Source organism: Pseudonaja textilis, chromosome 11 (genome assembly GCF_049901715.1).
Source record: "Pseudonaja textilis isolate UNSWEBS1 chromosome 11, rPseTex1.2, whole genome shotgun sequence".
NCBI lineage: Eukaryota > Metazoa > Chordata > Lepidosauria > Squamata > Elapidae > Pseudonaja > Pseudonaja textilis.
In genome coordinates, this window is record NC_142000.1 from 21,355,430 (window position 1) to 21,371,174 (window position 15,745).

Here is a 15,745-nt window from a genome sequence, read left to right on the forward strand (position 1 = left end):
ATGCACTCATGGCCAAATAGGGTTTATTCCAGGGGTGTTCAACCTTGGTAACTCTAAAGACCTGTGGACTTCAAGTCCCAGAATCCCCCAGAATCCTCACAGCATGCAGTCTTTTCTCAACTTGGGGCAATATTCCCTGCACACCCATTTGGACCTGCCTAAATAATCTTGATTTTCTTTTCGGATTGGTGAAGGATCAGAAATGGATGTTCCTTGGGGGAAGACCCTGCCGAGATCCACGTTAAACAAGCGAACCAAAAAATACTCAACTCAGAGCAGCAAGCTAGAAATTCAGAAAACTTTGTTCAAATAAAAACCAGAACATTTTAAAATGGAATAGCTATGGTTTATAATGAACAGTAACAAAACCAGAAGGGGAGAAAAACACAGTAAAAAAAAGGACAGACTGGACTGTATGACACATCTTTTTACAAGGCAGAATCGACTCTTTTTGCTACAGAACTCATGAAAAAAAGCAGCACAAATCTTGAATCAACTCTATATGAACAAATGCAAAATATCAGATAGTAGAGCTGCACTTTCTATACCAATACTTGTTTAAAATAGAGCACAATAATTAAATTAGTAAAAATATTTATTTTCCAAATGTAACAAAAAGTTTTCAAAATTATGTTTCTTTTTCCTTAGCTTAAAGACTTCATTATTTCTTTTTATTTTATTAAAAAAAACTATATTAAAAGAAAATATAGATTTCTCAGGAGTCAGATATCACTCAGTAGTTATAAAGATAACAACCCTGTTGCCTGTGCAAATGTTGTGCGATTAATCTGCTTCCAAGGGATTTAAAAGAAGACCGATTAAGGACAGAGATGCAACCTAAGACAAAGGAAATCCACGTGAACTTTTCAAGCAAATTGCTGAGAAAACCCGGGCCTGGAATGCCTCGGATCCTGGGGTTTTGCATTCTTCTGAAAAGCACCATTTTGGGGAGCAGGAGTGCTCATTTGCTCGAGCACGTAAACCTTTGACCTTAAATAGGGCTACAAGGCTTGTAGTCTTTCTGCCTTCTCCACGTGGGCACAGAAGACCCCCCTCCTCAAATATTCCACTCCTGAAATGAGCCTCATCCATCCATAAGACAAACAGTAAGAGGTCCAGAAGGATCGTAACATGTGCCTGGATGGTCATTCCACTCTAGTTCAGGGGTGTCCAAGCTTGGCACCTTTAAGACTTGTGGACCTCAACTCCCAGAATTCCTCAGCCAGCCACTGCTCACAGGTGTGATAGCTGCCAAGCTAGGACACCCCGCTGCTCTTAGTTGAAGAGACATCACCTTTGTTTGGGAACCAGCTGGAGAGCTCTCCTCGGTCATTGGGGCCTTGTGGTTACAGAAGGCTAGAGATGGATTTTTGGCTCAATGCTCATGCACAATTGCACCCTTTAGCCTTTTCTTGAGGCACGCTTGACATCAACCAACTAGAAAGTCAACCAGGCAGATGCACAAAGCTGGTAAAAAGAGGTGCAGAACTGGACTACGTGGCTCAAAGAAAAGACATGGTGAAAGACACCTGGGCAACGCACAACAAAGCAAAGCCGTTCCTAGGTTGACAGGCTGGTTTCTTTTACAAAGTTGCAGCCTGCGAGATTTGACTTTTTGGCTCCACCGGTAACGGTAAGTGCAACTGAAGCCAAAACGGGCAGTAAGCCTCTTTGCAGAAGTCCAAAAACAATAAGGCACAACTAAGAACAAAAGGAATAGGGTGGGGACACACACACACACATAAGCAATTCTACAAAGCTCTGCAAAACTTGAGTGCGCTTAATAAATACCTAGAGAATGCCGAATATTTTTGAGTGGTAAAGCAGCGGAAATGAGGGGGGGCGAAGCAGAATGGCCTGTCCCTGGGGGAAGAGGGTGAATTGGAAAGCTCTGAACTGCAATCTTTTTTTTTTTGCAGTTCTCACCCGGGGATTGTACTCCACATTTCTGCCCTCCTTTAGAAATAAAACGCCTAGCATACTAAATTGGTGAGTGAAACAATGGTCAAAGCCAGGCGGTGCCCACAGCAGGTGCACTAGTTGGATGGGAAACTGCTACACGGCTCCTTGTAAAAAGTGTGAATTGGGTAGGCGGGGGACAAAGGGCGCTGTAATGCAACCCATCTGGAGGACCTGAGATCTGGGTGCCACCCTGTCCACAGACAAAAGAGCACTTAGCAGTAAAGGGGCCAAACCTCACCAGATGTGCTGAAGAACGATGGCCTCGTCCCTCTTTATAAAACATGATTGCTATGATGACTTTCTGCATTTCTGAACCGCCATGTTATTTAGAAATTGTAAATGTTAACAGCAGCCCATTTCCTTAATATTGGGAAATAAAGGCACAAAAACCATTTTGCAACAGACAACAGATGGGAAGAGGATTCAGAGCAGCTGCACGGAGGACTCGAGAAAACATGGCAGAAAGAGTTAAAAATGCCCCCTCTACGAGGTTCGACATTGTGGCGCCTGGGTTTTTAGAACCTGCATTTGTTGGCATCACAACTGACAGATGGACTGCCCTCGACTATTCTCCTCCCGCCAAATTATTTCGCCTGTTTCCTTGTTTCAATAACCACAATGTTCACAACTCCGTGAAGCAAACAATGAAGACGTGTGCAGGTTAGCATCTTGCAAGCAAGAACAAAGGAAAACCACTTCTTGCATCCTGCTTGACCATATAAAGTTTGGATTTATATGTTTTATTTAACGGAGGTGCTGTCCCGTCTGGATTTCTGCGCTCCTGCTGGCTGAAAGTTTTTGCAGCTCAAGTTTAAATCAGGAGCGTCCAACCTTGGCAAATTTTTAAACTTGTGGACGTCAACTCCCAGAATGTCCAGACTCCCAGATGTGTGGACTTCAACTCTTCAACTTCAGTGTCTGGCTGGGGAATTCTGGGAGCTGAACTCCATGCATCTGAGATCCAGACATTCTAGGAGTTGAAGTCCACAAGTCTTACAGTTGCCTGGGTTGGACACCTCCCGCTCTAGAGGAACCAAACTTTACAGACCAGACATTCCCCGAGAATGGAAGAGAAAGAAAAACGTATCCCGTGAGTCGAAGCATCCCACCCAATTCTAAGCAATGCGGTCCCATGAGAGAGCCATAACAGACAATAAACCACACAAGTGCCGATTTCAATTCTCCACTCTATAGCTCAAAGGTCTACCCTGTTGCTTGCTTGGCCAAAGTCTAGTTGTGTGCTTGAGAAAAGCTGTGGACCAAGAAAAGTGCCACGGAAGCAGACACGCGTGCATAAAAAAAACAGACACACAGATGTGCACAGAACATGGATGTTCTGCTTGTTCCCACTCGATGCTCTCCTCTGCCTTATGCTTCCCATGTCATCCACCGCACTGATAGCCGGCTCCAGCCCGTTCTTAAGAATACATTTATGGTGCTGTAAGGAATGACATTCTGGGCAGCGAGGAAACAAAAATGTAATACGTTTAGTAGAACCAACTGAATGCTAGTAGGAAATGCGTTTCAAACAAGGACGCCAAGTAAGAAAACTTCCCAACGTCACGCATCACATTCCCTCAACTGGCAAATTCAGTGGCTTTTTTCTCAACGTGGAGCACTGTAAACCAAGGGTCTCCAACCTTGGCAACTTGAAGACTTGTGGACTTCAACTCCCAGAATTCCACAAGTCTTAAAGTTGCCCAGGGTGGCGACCCCTGATTTAAACTGTATGGACTTCCAATTCCCAAGAATTTCCCAGCCAGGAATTCTGGGAGTTCTGGAAGTCCACACGGCTTAAACTGGCCCAAATTGAGAGGTACTGCTCTGGAGACGGTTGCAAGGATCCATCCTAGTTTGAGGAGTGTCTAGAAATTTCAGCCTGACCCGGATGGGGGAATTTGTCAGGATGCCAATTAAAACTGTACAAAACCCCTTATGGGAAACAGACACAACATGGTCACGTGGGGGTCTCAAGGAGGAGAAAGCTTTAAAAATAATGTCACTAAAAAAATTAAACAATTTAAAAAATTGCTCATGTCAGAACCACTTAGTCCACTGAGAATGAGAAGTGCTGAGGTGGGGGCCGCTCAGCCTGACGTCAGTTTGTGGGGTTGTCTTCTTCTGCAGAGCCCCCTTTGTTGGCAAGGAGTGTTCAGTGTCGGCAGACGTCTTTTGAGGAACACCCTACGTTGCTGGATCTCATCTATTGTCTGCATTTTTCCCCCTCTTTTTTTTTCTGCCAGCTGGTGGAAAAACTAAATAAAGTCCATAGTTGAGCATGTAAACAAAACATCCTTGTGGGCTTCCCCATTTTGGGTGGAGGCCTCTTCTAAGCGACCTCCTCTTCCCAATTTTAAAATTTGCACCTGGGATGGTTCTTCTCTGCCAGCATCTTCTCAAGGGCCTGGTCAGGGAAGACCTCAAGAGGACCAGAGGTGGGCCGAGAGATCTCCAGGCTGTCTCTGCCGTTTCCATTTTTCCAGGGAGGAATCAGACATACTTGTGTTTCAAAAACAATGTTGTGCGTTGGCTTGAACTAAAGATCGATGGTTTCACACACCCTCCTTCACTCCTTTACTCTTGAGGAACCACTTCCATCAGCTTCTGGAAGAGGACTGTGGTGGAGTCTGTTGGTGAGGGGAAAAAAGGAGGACCATTACACGACCAGAACGAGCTTTTGAGGTCACTGCCACACCTAAATTGGTCATCCAGGACACAAAGAGAGGTGCTCACACCACTAGAAGAATTGCACCATCTCTATCGCTTGTCCTTCCCACCAAAGAGGATGGAGTCGTGGCAGTTTGTATAATTCCATTTAAAAGTAGTGGGTGCTGCTAGTCGCGAAGTCGTGTCCGACCCATTGCAACCCCACGGACAACATTCCTCCAGGCCTCCCTGTCCTCTACCATCTTCTGGAGTCCCTTTAAGCTCAAATTTAAAAGTCCTTCTAAACAAATGGTGGTGTCCCTGTTTGGATTTAACCATTTCCTTTTGTCATGAGCCAAAGAAAAACATGAGGACGGCTTCTGCACCCAGGAATCCTGGGGTGTGGTGGGGATTCATTGTGAATTCCTAGAAAATTAGTTTTGGCCACACTGACTGGTGCCTTGTGGGTGGACCGAAAAGAAAAAGGGTTTGGGAAATTGCATGAGGTACCAGGATCAGATGATTCCAGTTAAAATCCTGGCAAAATTTCCACCCACGTCCCTGGGAATAATTTCTTCCGCCAGCCTATTCTCCGTCCAGAATGGACTTTGCAGGACAAGAAAAGGGGCTTTTAATAGAAAGGCGGTTAATTGCTTGAATGAGAAGAAACCAACGGATGGCAGAAGCATCCATAGTTAAGAAAGTCACTTGGATAATTTTAGGGGTTCTCTTCCCCCAAAAGATAAAAACAGGGATTCCTCTGAATTACTGGATCCACAAATGTGTAAAATGGTAAAAATGGGGTTTGTGGGGTCCTTGGTGCTCTCTGAGCTTGGTGGTTTTCTTGCAAATGTTTCATTAATCATTTAGGTAGCATCATCAACAGTGAAGATCTTACTGAATTTGGTAATGAAACATCTGCAAGAAAACCACCAACCTCAGAGAGCCCCAAGGACCCCTCCTGTCAACCCCGAGTTACGCAGATTCTCTCCTCTACTGGCCAAATGGAATCGGAGGTTGGCTTCAGCACAGAAGACATGCTGGACGCGCCAAAGTCCAGCTTCCACCTGTCCCAGCTTCAGTTCCCACAGTTACCATCAAGACGGCCTTAACACCTGGAGGCTGAGTTTGGCATCGGCTGCTGCCAAGCCCAAGCACGTCTGGCTGCTCCTTTCAAGAGACACCAGGGCGTGGACACCCACGCGGCTTGGCTAGGGGAAGTGGCTGGTGCCCCTCCCAATCCTGTCCAGTCCTGCCTTTCCTCCAGGCATGTACAAGGTGTGATTGCTGAAGATCCAGGTAGCCTCTTCCCGCCACTTCTCATGTTCTGGTGGCACCGAAAGAAAGGTTCAAACCCGGTGGAAGGGCTACCCCATCTCTGAGGAGAAGGATCTGTGGGTGACTGTCTCTCTCACCACCCATGCCATCCAACGCAGCTCCTGGGAATTGACCCGAGTACTCACAGATGCTCTGCAGGAGCCACTTCGGTTTGTTTTTCCACCAGACACCAATCAGGTACACGGGGACTCCACTGAAGATGATGGCGAAGCCAATGGCACACTCTTTCGGGGTCATCCAGAAGGAGACGGCGATGAGGAAATTGCACGCAAGGATGAAGAAAATGGGCAACAGCACATTGACCTGCATGGGAGAACCCAAGGAAGGCCAAGGGTGATAGAAGCACGAAGGGAACAACTCAAGAGCGCTTTGGTCCAAAGACCCACCAGGTCTGCGCCTACATCCAAACAATCCCAAGGATCCTCAGGTCTGGACTAGCTTCAGGACTGAAAACCTAGAGGACCCAAACGGTCCTTTAAGGGGATCCCTTGCAAAACCGGTCCCAGAACCTTCCTGGTTAATGTCAGACAAGCTTACCTTGATGGGCCTCTCTAGCTCTGGTTTCTTGTACCGGAGCCACATCATGCCGATGATGGCCAGGGCCACGCAGAGCCAGTTGAAGAAGCTGAAGAAGTTGATCACCGAAAAGATGTCGTTGGAGAAGGCGTAGAGCAAAGTCATGAGGCACTAGAGACGGACGGAGAGAAGGGGCCGAGGAGAGAAATCAGTGCCGTGCACGAGCTGGGAGACGGCCGCTTCAGGGAAGGGCCACCTCAGCCAACGCTCGCTTCATCCAAAGTCCGGAGATTCTGCAAACGTGGGGATAGAGCGGTTGCAAACGGTGGATATTGCCCATTGGAGTGAGGTCTGCCATTCGGAGCTCAGAGTGGGGTACGGAAGCAGAAAGGCAGCCAACGAGAGCTCCACAGAGGGGCAGGAAGTCCAGAGAACCGGGATCCACCAAGGAGAACCTGAGGTGGCTGCATTCAAAAGGGGATGATCCACTGTTTGTTTGGGTGCTTCAGGGGAAGGACGGGGACATAGAAGTTCCGGAGCAACCTTCTCACCCTCAAGGGGCATCCCCAAACTTGCAGGCTTCCAAAACTCTCACAACTGGGCAGGTGTGGAGTTATTGTTCAGGACTAGATGCTTACTGGAGTTAGAAAGCAATGTTCTATTCCAAGCGTCCTTCAAACTTGACAGCTTGTGGGCTTCAACGCCCAGAATTCCTCTTCCAGTCATGTTAGCTCAGGAATTCTGGGCGTTGAAGTCCACAAGTCTTAAAGCTGTCAAGTTTGAAGGACCCTTATTCTATTCTGTCAGACAACTAGCTTCAAAAGCACTGAGATGGGATTTCCCCCCACACAAACACAACACACACACACACACACACACACACAGACCCTCCCAGAAGGAACCTCAGCACTCCTGCGAGCCTCCTTACCGTGAAGACGAGGGAGGGCACAGGAGTGAGCAACCGGGGGTGGATCATGGACAGGACAGAAGGCAGGTGCCCTTCCCGAGCACCTACAAAAAAAAGCCTAAAAGAGATTAAATTAAAAATGTTAGTTTATATTCTTTCCGCAGATGGATTTCAGGCTGTCTGGGGTCTCGGGAGTTGCCTTGGGCTGTTTACAAGGCTTGAGGGCCAGGCCAATCCTATTTCAAGTGGTCAGTTTAGGAAGACTGGCAATGGGGGAGGGGCAGGGGTGAGATTCAAAAATTTTAACAACCGGTTCTGTGGGCGTGTCTTAGTTGGTGGCATGGCTTGGTGGTCATGTGACTGGGTGGGTGTGGCCAATTCAATATCACTCACATTGAGGCACGCATCTCCTCTCCTGGCCTCTCATGACTGTGGGGATGCTGAAACAGTCGTAAGTGTGAAAAAGGGTCATAAGTCACTTTTTTGAGTGCCATTGTAACTTTGTATGATCACTCCACACAAGCAAAGTACCAGCAAAGGAGGGAAAAAAAACTCCAGAGAAGTTCCAGAGACAGGAAGTCTAGTCCTGCCAAGAATGTAATAAGGGTTAATGGAGAGGCAGTTTCTGTAAGCAACACCAGAATGTTTCCTTCCTGCCTTCCTGACAGGATTAGCCCTGTAATTTCTTCTAACAACCGGGTCTCCAAACTGCTTAGAATGTTAACAACCGGTTCTAGCGAATAGAGGTGAACTGGTAGAATCCCACCCCTGGGAAGGGGGCTGCTGCCTCTTCTTCTCCTGAGCAGGAGGAAATCCTCTTGGACTGAGCAGCTGAGCTAGTTAGACCAGTTTTGCACACAGAAGGAGCCACTGATTAAAGGTTATTGTTTATTTACTTATCGCACTTGCACACTGCTGGGCTCCCTGACAACTCAAACGTCAAAATAAGGCCATTACAATAAGACCCATTGTAAGGAAGGAAGATCAAAGGCAGCAAAAAACCCAGGCTCGATAGAATAAAGTATGTGTGTTGTGGGGGAAATCTTACAACCGCTGGTCAAAGGCCTGGAGCTTCATGCTTCTTTTAAACAGCAGCAGACCGGGGCCCGCAAAATAAGTTCATTTATAAAATATAAGTATATATTGCAGTCCAACTCCTATATTTTGCTTGTCAATCTATACCTATCTATAGCATCTACCTCTATCTATCTATCTATCTATCTATCTATCTATCTATCTATCTATCTATCTATCTATCTATCTATCATCTATCTATCTATCTATCTATCTATCTATCTATCTATCTATCTATCTATCTATCATCTATCTCTAGCTAGCTGTCTGTCTGTCTGTCTGTCTGTCTAGCTGGCTAGCTATCTGTATCTCTCTCTCTCTTATCTTAACAATTGCAAGTTTTCCAAAATTTTATCCTGCAGGGCAAAATGTGTATTAAGATCAGCTTCCATTTTTAGGGAGAGGGTTTTATTCGCCTTATATAGCAGAAACTTACCGGGACGAAGTGAAAAGGGAGCCGTTGACGGAGCCAAAGCAAGACAAACCCACAAACACGGGGATAATCCAAGACATGACACCCAGGTGGTAATTCCCAAAATCCTATCGGCAAACAGGGAGGAAGAAGAGGGTCAAACATTCCACCTCGAAAGCTCCTGGAAGCCTACGGAGAAGGCAGGAGGGATGCAAAGGGCGCTAAACTTGGTTTGCAACCCGGCAGGGAAAACAGGGAACCCTAAAGATGCCTGTTCGAATTCTGCCCTTGCAGCAGGGTCCCCTTGGTTTTCCCACTCGGGGAGAGGGAGAATTACAAATAAACGTTTCATTGGATTCTCGGGGAGGGTGGGCAGTGTACCCCCTAGCCCCCCAAAAAAAGGGAGCACCACATCAATAAAAGGAAGAAGTGGGGAGAAGTGGGCTGCGTTGAAACAGGCCACGGAGGAAAACGACCAAGCCGGAGAAGCTCCCTTGGTCTTGAGCAGCCCTTCCTGAACTGCTGCACTTTACCACGGCAACGGCTTCCGACACCAGCATCTCGTTGACTGACAAGGTGGTGAAGTAAGCCAGGTTGGTCAGCACGTAGACCAAGGTGACGATGGGCAGGGAAATGATGATGGCCAGAGGGAGGTTTCTGGAAGGAGACGGGAGAACAGAGCTAAGAGCGAAGTCTTGTGGCTTCCGGCCGGAATAATAGCCCGCGAGTCTACGCAGGCCGTCTTCTCCCCCACAGGTTTTGGAGAGTCTCACCTATAAGGGTTAATCATCTCTTCTGTGACAAAATTCAAGTAATTCCTGCAGTTTGAAAAGAAGGGGGAAAGGTTCTTGAGTTTACAACGCAGCGTTGTGATGGGGGGGAAAATAATCATCTTGACTTTGTAGAGTGGGAACAACGTGGCAACTTAGCACAGCTCTTTCTCTCACGCACCAAAACAACAAAGCTCCCCAGATCAGGAGATCTGAAGATCCCTCGCTCTCCTTGCCCTGGGACTCCTTGTTCCTGACGGGAGGAGCAGGCTCTCCCTGTTTTGGAACACAGAGGTGCAAACCCAAGGACAGCTTCCCCCTGGCTCACTACTCTCGCCGTCCCCTCACGACTCACCATCCTCCGTAGGCAAAGAGGCCACTGTACAAGGCCAGGACGATGTTGCCCACGTCTGTTTTGGTGCCATCAAAGGAATATTCGGGGCTGAGGTTGACGACATCACCTGTGGGAGTGAAGGAAGGTGAGCCAGGGTAAGCGGTGGGTGGCGGCTTTCCCCTGCTGCAAAGGAGCTGGGAGACCACGAGAACCGAAACGGGTTACAACTGCCATAACTGGAATTGGGAAAAATCTCTCTCGACGTTCATGAGCCCCAGAACTGCATTTTCCACATGCGCAGCAAAGAGGAAGGTTTAAAACAGGCCACTGGACCTTTGGAATTGCGTATGGCCCAAGACACCATTTGAAAGGACACCGTGCACAAATGGTGGGCCTCTAATTGCTTACTGGTTGCTTGCTGAAAAAGGCAGGAAAACGATTTGTGAACGTCACGCCCTACGGGGCTCGAAGCAAACCTGAGAGATGTTTCCCTTGGAGCCCCTGCGTACCCTGTGCGCTGGGAGCAGCCCCTCACTCGGGATCTGACATCAAAAACAGCGGAAGCAGCCCAGGAAAAGACGGAGAAAGGAAGCTGGGCTTACAATGGCCCGTTGTTGTGTTTTAAGGTTCTTTCAAGACGCTTGTGGTGTTTATTTTACTTGCAAGGAACCTTTGGCAGAAGCAGGATTGTGTGTCTTTTGATCTGAAGGCCACGCGCTTGTCCTAGCAGAGGAGGGGGGAGGGGTTATCCTCCTTGGAAGGAGCCACCAGGTAGGGAGGGGGCTTTGGCCAGGCCACCCCTCAACTGCCTGCCTCTCCAGTGAGTCCATCCTATGCCTCCTGCTGCATCAACAGTGAGAGCTCAACTCTTCATCCTCTTCTGAACTCTCCGTTCCATTAATTCATGGAAGGGCAGAAAGATGAAAAAATGGAGGTGTCCACCCCATCAAAGGAGCTTTCTCCCTATTCACCACCGGACTCAGGCTGGTCAGTCAGATCAAGGACTTAAGAAAAAAAGGACAACTACAGAACCATCCAATGTGTCCCCTTCAAAGAGGTCCCTCATCCAAGACTGGAAAGCCACCCTGGGCCCCATCCCTTCCTTCTGTCCACCTTTCAGGAGGAGCCAAGGAGAGTTGTGGGAAGATGTCATGTCACCCACACAGAAGCTCCTGCCTCCAAGATCAAGTGATGGTGGGAACTTGACAGGTCCACCCACTGGGCAAAGCAACCACGTGGTTTGGTTTGGTGGACTTTGGCTCAGCACGTGTGTCAACCCAGGTCCTTGTGGTTTAGCATGGCCCACAAACTATGGTTAAGAGGGAGGAATGTGCCCAGTTAGTCGCCGAGATCTGCAGCACAGAGCCATCTCCACCAAATTAGCTATAATCTCCAGATGATAAACCCAATCCAAGGCGCCATGAAGTCATCCACAACATCTCCCAACCCTGGTCAGAAGGGGTCAGACACCTGTCCTCCTTGCTGCTATTCTGATCCCATCATAGTTGATGAGCCCAGGAGATGGTGCTAGAAGTTGCTAAAGACACCATCTTAGTGAACAATATCTCTGGCCACCTGCTGTTGCCCAAAATGGCCGCCTCTATTTATATGTCTGCTTGATCTCCCCAGCCTTCCGCTAATATAGACTCAAGCAGATACCCAGAAGCTCTCTGGGGACTCCACAACTGGTGCCCAAACAGACCACGATAGTCCTGCCGTGGTGTCAGGCTCAACTACCTCTTTGACTCTGCTCTTCTCTAAAATTAACCAAAGCAGATTTGATAGGCTCCATCCTGCCAGCAACCCTTAAGTGGCCAAAACCGCATCCAGTGGCAACGTGCCCTTTCAATGAGAATATGGCGGTGTTTAGGGAGGGGAGAACAAAAATAGAGCCGCTGTCCCATTTCATGCCCGGGAGACGCATTTTTAGATCGCATCTGGACAAGTCGGCAGAAAGAGGCTGTTAAGGGAGATGATTGTAGCCGGCGGCATGGAGAGCCGCAGGAGCGGCTGAGGGAACCTGCAAGATGAAAGACAACCAGGGAGAGTTCAAAGGCTCGGTCTGAAATTGGGGTGGAATGTAATCTGGATTCCCAGGAGGGAGGGGCTGCCTCCCAGAGGGCAAAGAGGCAGCAGAGCTTGCCAAGTCTGGTAGGCAGGAGAAGGCTGAAGACGGCCCCTCCCTGGTAGTTTACAGGCTGCAGTTATGCAGCTGGTAGCCTGGCAAGCGTCTGTCTGTAGACGAACAACCATAAAGAAAGTGCACGGTGTCGTTTGGGGGACCTGGAAGAAATAACCTCACGCTGGGTGCTAAGCAGTCCTCGTACGGTCAGTTTTCACCCAGAGATGCAGCGTGCGTGGATTGAGGTTACAGATTTGAGAAACGGGCCGATCGTCCGTGGGACACCTGATCAAGATTAGCTCTTCCCCACCTGGGAAGAGCCCCCACCCCAAATAAGGTGGGGCCAACCTTCCCTCCAGACACTGCCCTGGTGAGCCAGGGCAAGATGGCATTTGGGCCAGGTAAGCAACGAACGAATCAGAGCAGATCCCTGGGTGCAGACTGGCACATACGATCCTGCCCGTGCAGGAGAAGCAACCTAGGCCCCCTTACGACGTTGGGGATGACAACTCCACGAGGGGAGGCTCCTGGGAGACGGAGCCCACAATAACAGAGACCTTCCAGGCTGGTCCACCACCACCACCACCACCCCTCCAGGAGTCGAGAAGATCCTTTCCTGGTCCCATCAGCAGATGCTGCCCGAGCTGCACCTCTTGCCTTGTTCTCAGGCATCCAACCCACCGGCTTCCAGATGGCACAACACGCCCGATTCGTGTAACGGCAGGAAACGCAAGACCTGGCCGTCCTCTGTTTATGGAGCAATAAACTAATTTTCCCCACGCACTTCCCTACCGAAAAGGTGTGGTAGGCAAGACACCCACGGGGGCCTTATTATCCCCGTTGCCAAGGTCAGGACCACAACTACAATCGGAGGTGGCCCCACGGCCTCGTCTCTGCCGGGCTGGCCACAAAATTCTTCTCCCAGCCGGAAAGCTGACGGGATTTGCACAAGGTTGGGAAAGCCCCCAGGAGGCTGTGGCCGCGGCTGCCTGGATTCCCACGGATTAAGGTGGGGCTGCCCCGCCCAGTGCAAGGGAGAGAGGCTCCTCTTCCCTGCCCTGGCTCCAAGAGGCGGCCTCCAGCTGGAATGAGCCCCCCCCCCCTTCGCCCCTGCCCAATGCAAGCCATGCCAGGGGGTTTTCTCCGCCTCGGCTGGGTTTGTGGAATCAATGCAGGAGACAGGCTGGCTTGTCTCTTGGTCCTGGGTTGCCAGGACGGGATTCAGCTGGGAAGACAGGCAGAGCTGGCCTTGGAGGGCAGAGAAAGAAGGGAGGGGGAGGGGGAGGGGGACACTTGCAGAGGGAAACTCAAAACAACCCCACCATGGTCTTTTCGGGCATAAAACAAGCCAGAGAAACCTGGACAGGCTTTCAAGATCCTGGTTTTTTTCTATGCGGCAGTGATGAAAAACACCCCTGGGGAAGTCCCAACATTTGAGGGGGGGGGGGGGGGGCGAAGATGCCAAGCTCCCAAAGGTGCTTTTTTGTTTTATTTTTTTCCTTCCCAAAAGGCAACTGGATTTTTTTTTTGTCTTTGAAAAGGTTTTGCTTCTCATCCAAGAAGCTTCTCCAGTTCTGACTGGAGGAGAGTGGAAGATAGAACTGAAGAAGCTTCTCAGATGAAAAGCGAAACCTTTTCAAGGGAGGAGGAGAAAAAACAACAACCAAGAAAGGCCTTTTGGGGAATAAACAGCACTTTGGGGACAACCGTGACCCCCTAACCCTAACCATGAGCTGGATGACAGAGAATCTCCACCGACAAAATGCCAAGTCTCTTCCCCATTTGCGAGGCAGGCGCCGGCCGGCTCAGACTCCGAGGTTCTGGTGAGAGCCTCAGGCCCCGGCAACTACCTTCGTGGCTGGGACCGCCTTCCCCTGTGGCTGCGAGGAGAACTGACCCGGGCGACGGGAGAGCAAGCCGGCTCCTTACAATCCGAATCCTGCCGCCAAATGCATCTTCGGCATTTCCTAAGCCTGGGGTCAAGGAGGCGACCTGGACGCCATTCTCAAGGGGCAAAACGAATTAAGGCAAATTCTTCACCTGTAACGTTGAACCGAAGGTTCGCCCGGCCACCTCAGACTGTTTCATGCAGGTGCGTTTTTCTAGCCAACAGATTCTACATGAGCTTTCCGAGATCCAGGTCTCTTTGGAAGCCACCTCCAGGGATTTAAACCACTTGTGTTGTTGCGTTGTGGTTTCTCCAAGGGTGGCGGGGGGGGCGGGGGAGGAGAAAAGGAGCTAACTTGCGCAACGTCCCTCCTTTAAAATTGGATTTGCACGGGTCCCAGAGAATTCGTCTCCAGTGGAAGACAAACCGTCTACTGGAATGTAAGTTCTGGCGTGCAGGCAGACGGGGGGAAAAATAATAATAATTCCCTTTCAGGGAAGGAAAAGCAGTTCAGCAACTCTGCAATGTCCCCGCTTGACCTTCCATCTCTTTCAGGAAGAGAAAGGGAGGATTTCCCCCTGCAATGTGCGGCCGGTGGCTTATGTAAACCCCATCTCTTGGGGGCGGGGGTTTGCAAGAGCCAGAGAAGCAATGTGCAAACTAAAAGCAGGGCTGGACTTTTTTTTGGGGGGAGAACAAATGTTGGGTGTGTCTTTGTCCAAGTCAAATTCCAGATGCAAATATCTGCCTTCGTTCTTTACCACAAAGCTCCATTTTGAATCACATTAGCATATTGTCTTTTGGCCTTACAACCTGGTTTACAAATGCACACACCTTCCTAAAACACCCCCCTCCCCCCCAGCAGTCTAAGAAGCATTTGAATAACTGTCCCTGTTCCCCAAGAGCTGGGACCCTAATGTTGTAGCCTGGAGATTACATTAACCAGTGTTTTTCAAACTTGGCAACCCTAGGGTCTGGGGACTTCAACCGCTGGTCCCTGGAATTCATGCAAATTGCAGAATTTGGATGAAAGATTCAAGGAACCCTCAGGGCTGTAGACTAGCCTGACAATGGGGGACGGGGGGAGGAATCCCAGAAGAAGCCATCAAGTGGGAGTCTCCAAACCTGGCAACTTTAAGACTTGTGGACTTCAACTCCCAGAATTTCCCAACCGGGCAACCGTTTCTGGGAGTCGAAGTCCACAAGTCTTAAAGTTGCCGAGTTTGGAGACCTCTGCTGTAAAGCACTGCTGTGTGACTCCAAAAATTCTAGGTGGACTAACCCCTAAGGTTGAACTTGATCCAAGGAGATTTTGTCCTAAATTCTCCAGGGCTGAGCTGCATTATGAGAAAGGAAACTGCACGTGGGGTCTTCCAGAGGTAGAAAGAGGAGAAACAGAAGGAAGGGAAGAAAGGAAGGGAGGGAGGAAGGAAGGAAGGAAAACCTTCTATAAGGACAATGAGATCTGCATTCTTTTCTTGTTAAACAATCATGCCTTAGATTGCTGTAAAGGGTTTCACTCCCACCTTAATTCTGCCCCACAAAAGGAAACTTTATTTCTTCCCAGAGTTTCCTATCCTCCTTATCTGCTCATCACTAAGTAAAAAAATAAAATAAAAAATAAAATTGAGGAGCCATTTATGCCAATGGCGAGGCGTTCCCTAGAGTTTTGTGCCACGAGGTCTTCCCCGTGAAGAGGGAAGTAGCACAATGAACAAAGTTAGCTTTATTCTTTAAAGAATAAACATAAAGAAAGAATGAAGAATAAAGCCTCCG

The 15,745-nt window shown here is 49.0% G+C and overlaps 1 protein-coding gene across 1 annotated transcript in view; it reads right to left on the minus strand.

Moving 5' to 3' along the window:
• Window positions 1-324: 324 nt before the first annotated feature.
• The window catches only part of SLC7A5 (solute carrier family 7 member 5), a 29,615-nt gene continuing 14,194 nt past the window's right edge, over window positions 325-15,745 (minus strand). The window contains exons 3-10 of the mRNA XM_026719844.2: window positions 9,981-10,086; window positions 9,629-9,673; window positions 9,389-9,512; window positions 8,880-8,983; window positions 7,391-7,487; window positions 6,484-6,633; window positions 6,072-6,249; window positions 325-4,589 (exon numbers count right to left, since the gene is read on the minus strand). Of these exons, the coding sequence (XP_026575629.2) occupies window positions 4,537-4,589; window positions 6,072-6,249; window positions 6,484-6,633; window positions 7,391-7,487; window positions 8,880-8,983; window positions 9,389-9,512; window positions 9,629-9,673; window positions 9,981-10,086 (857 nt within the window). The 3' untranslated portion in view covers window positions 325-4,536. The remainder of the gene's footprint in view (window positions 4,590-6,071; window positions 6,250-6,483; window positions 6,634-7,390; window positions 7,488-8,879; window positions 8,984-9,388; window positions 9,513-9,628; window positions 9,674-9,980; window positions 10,087-15,745) is intronic.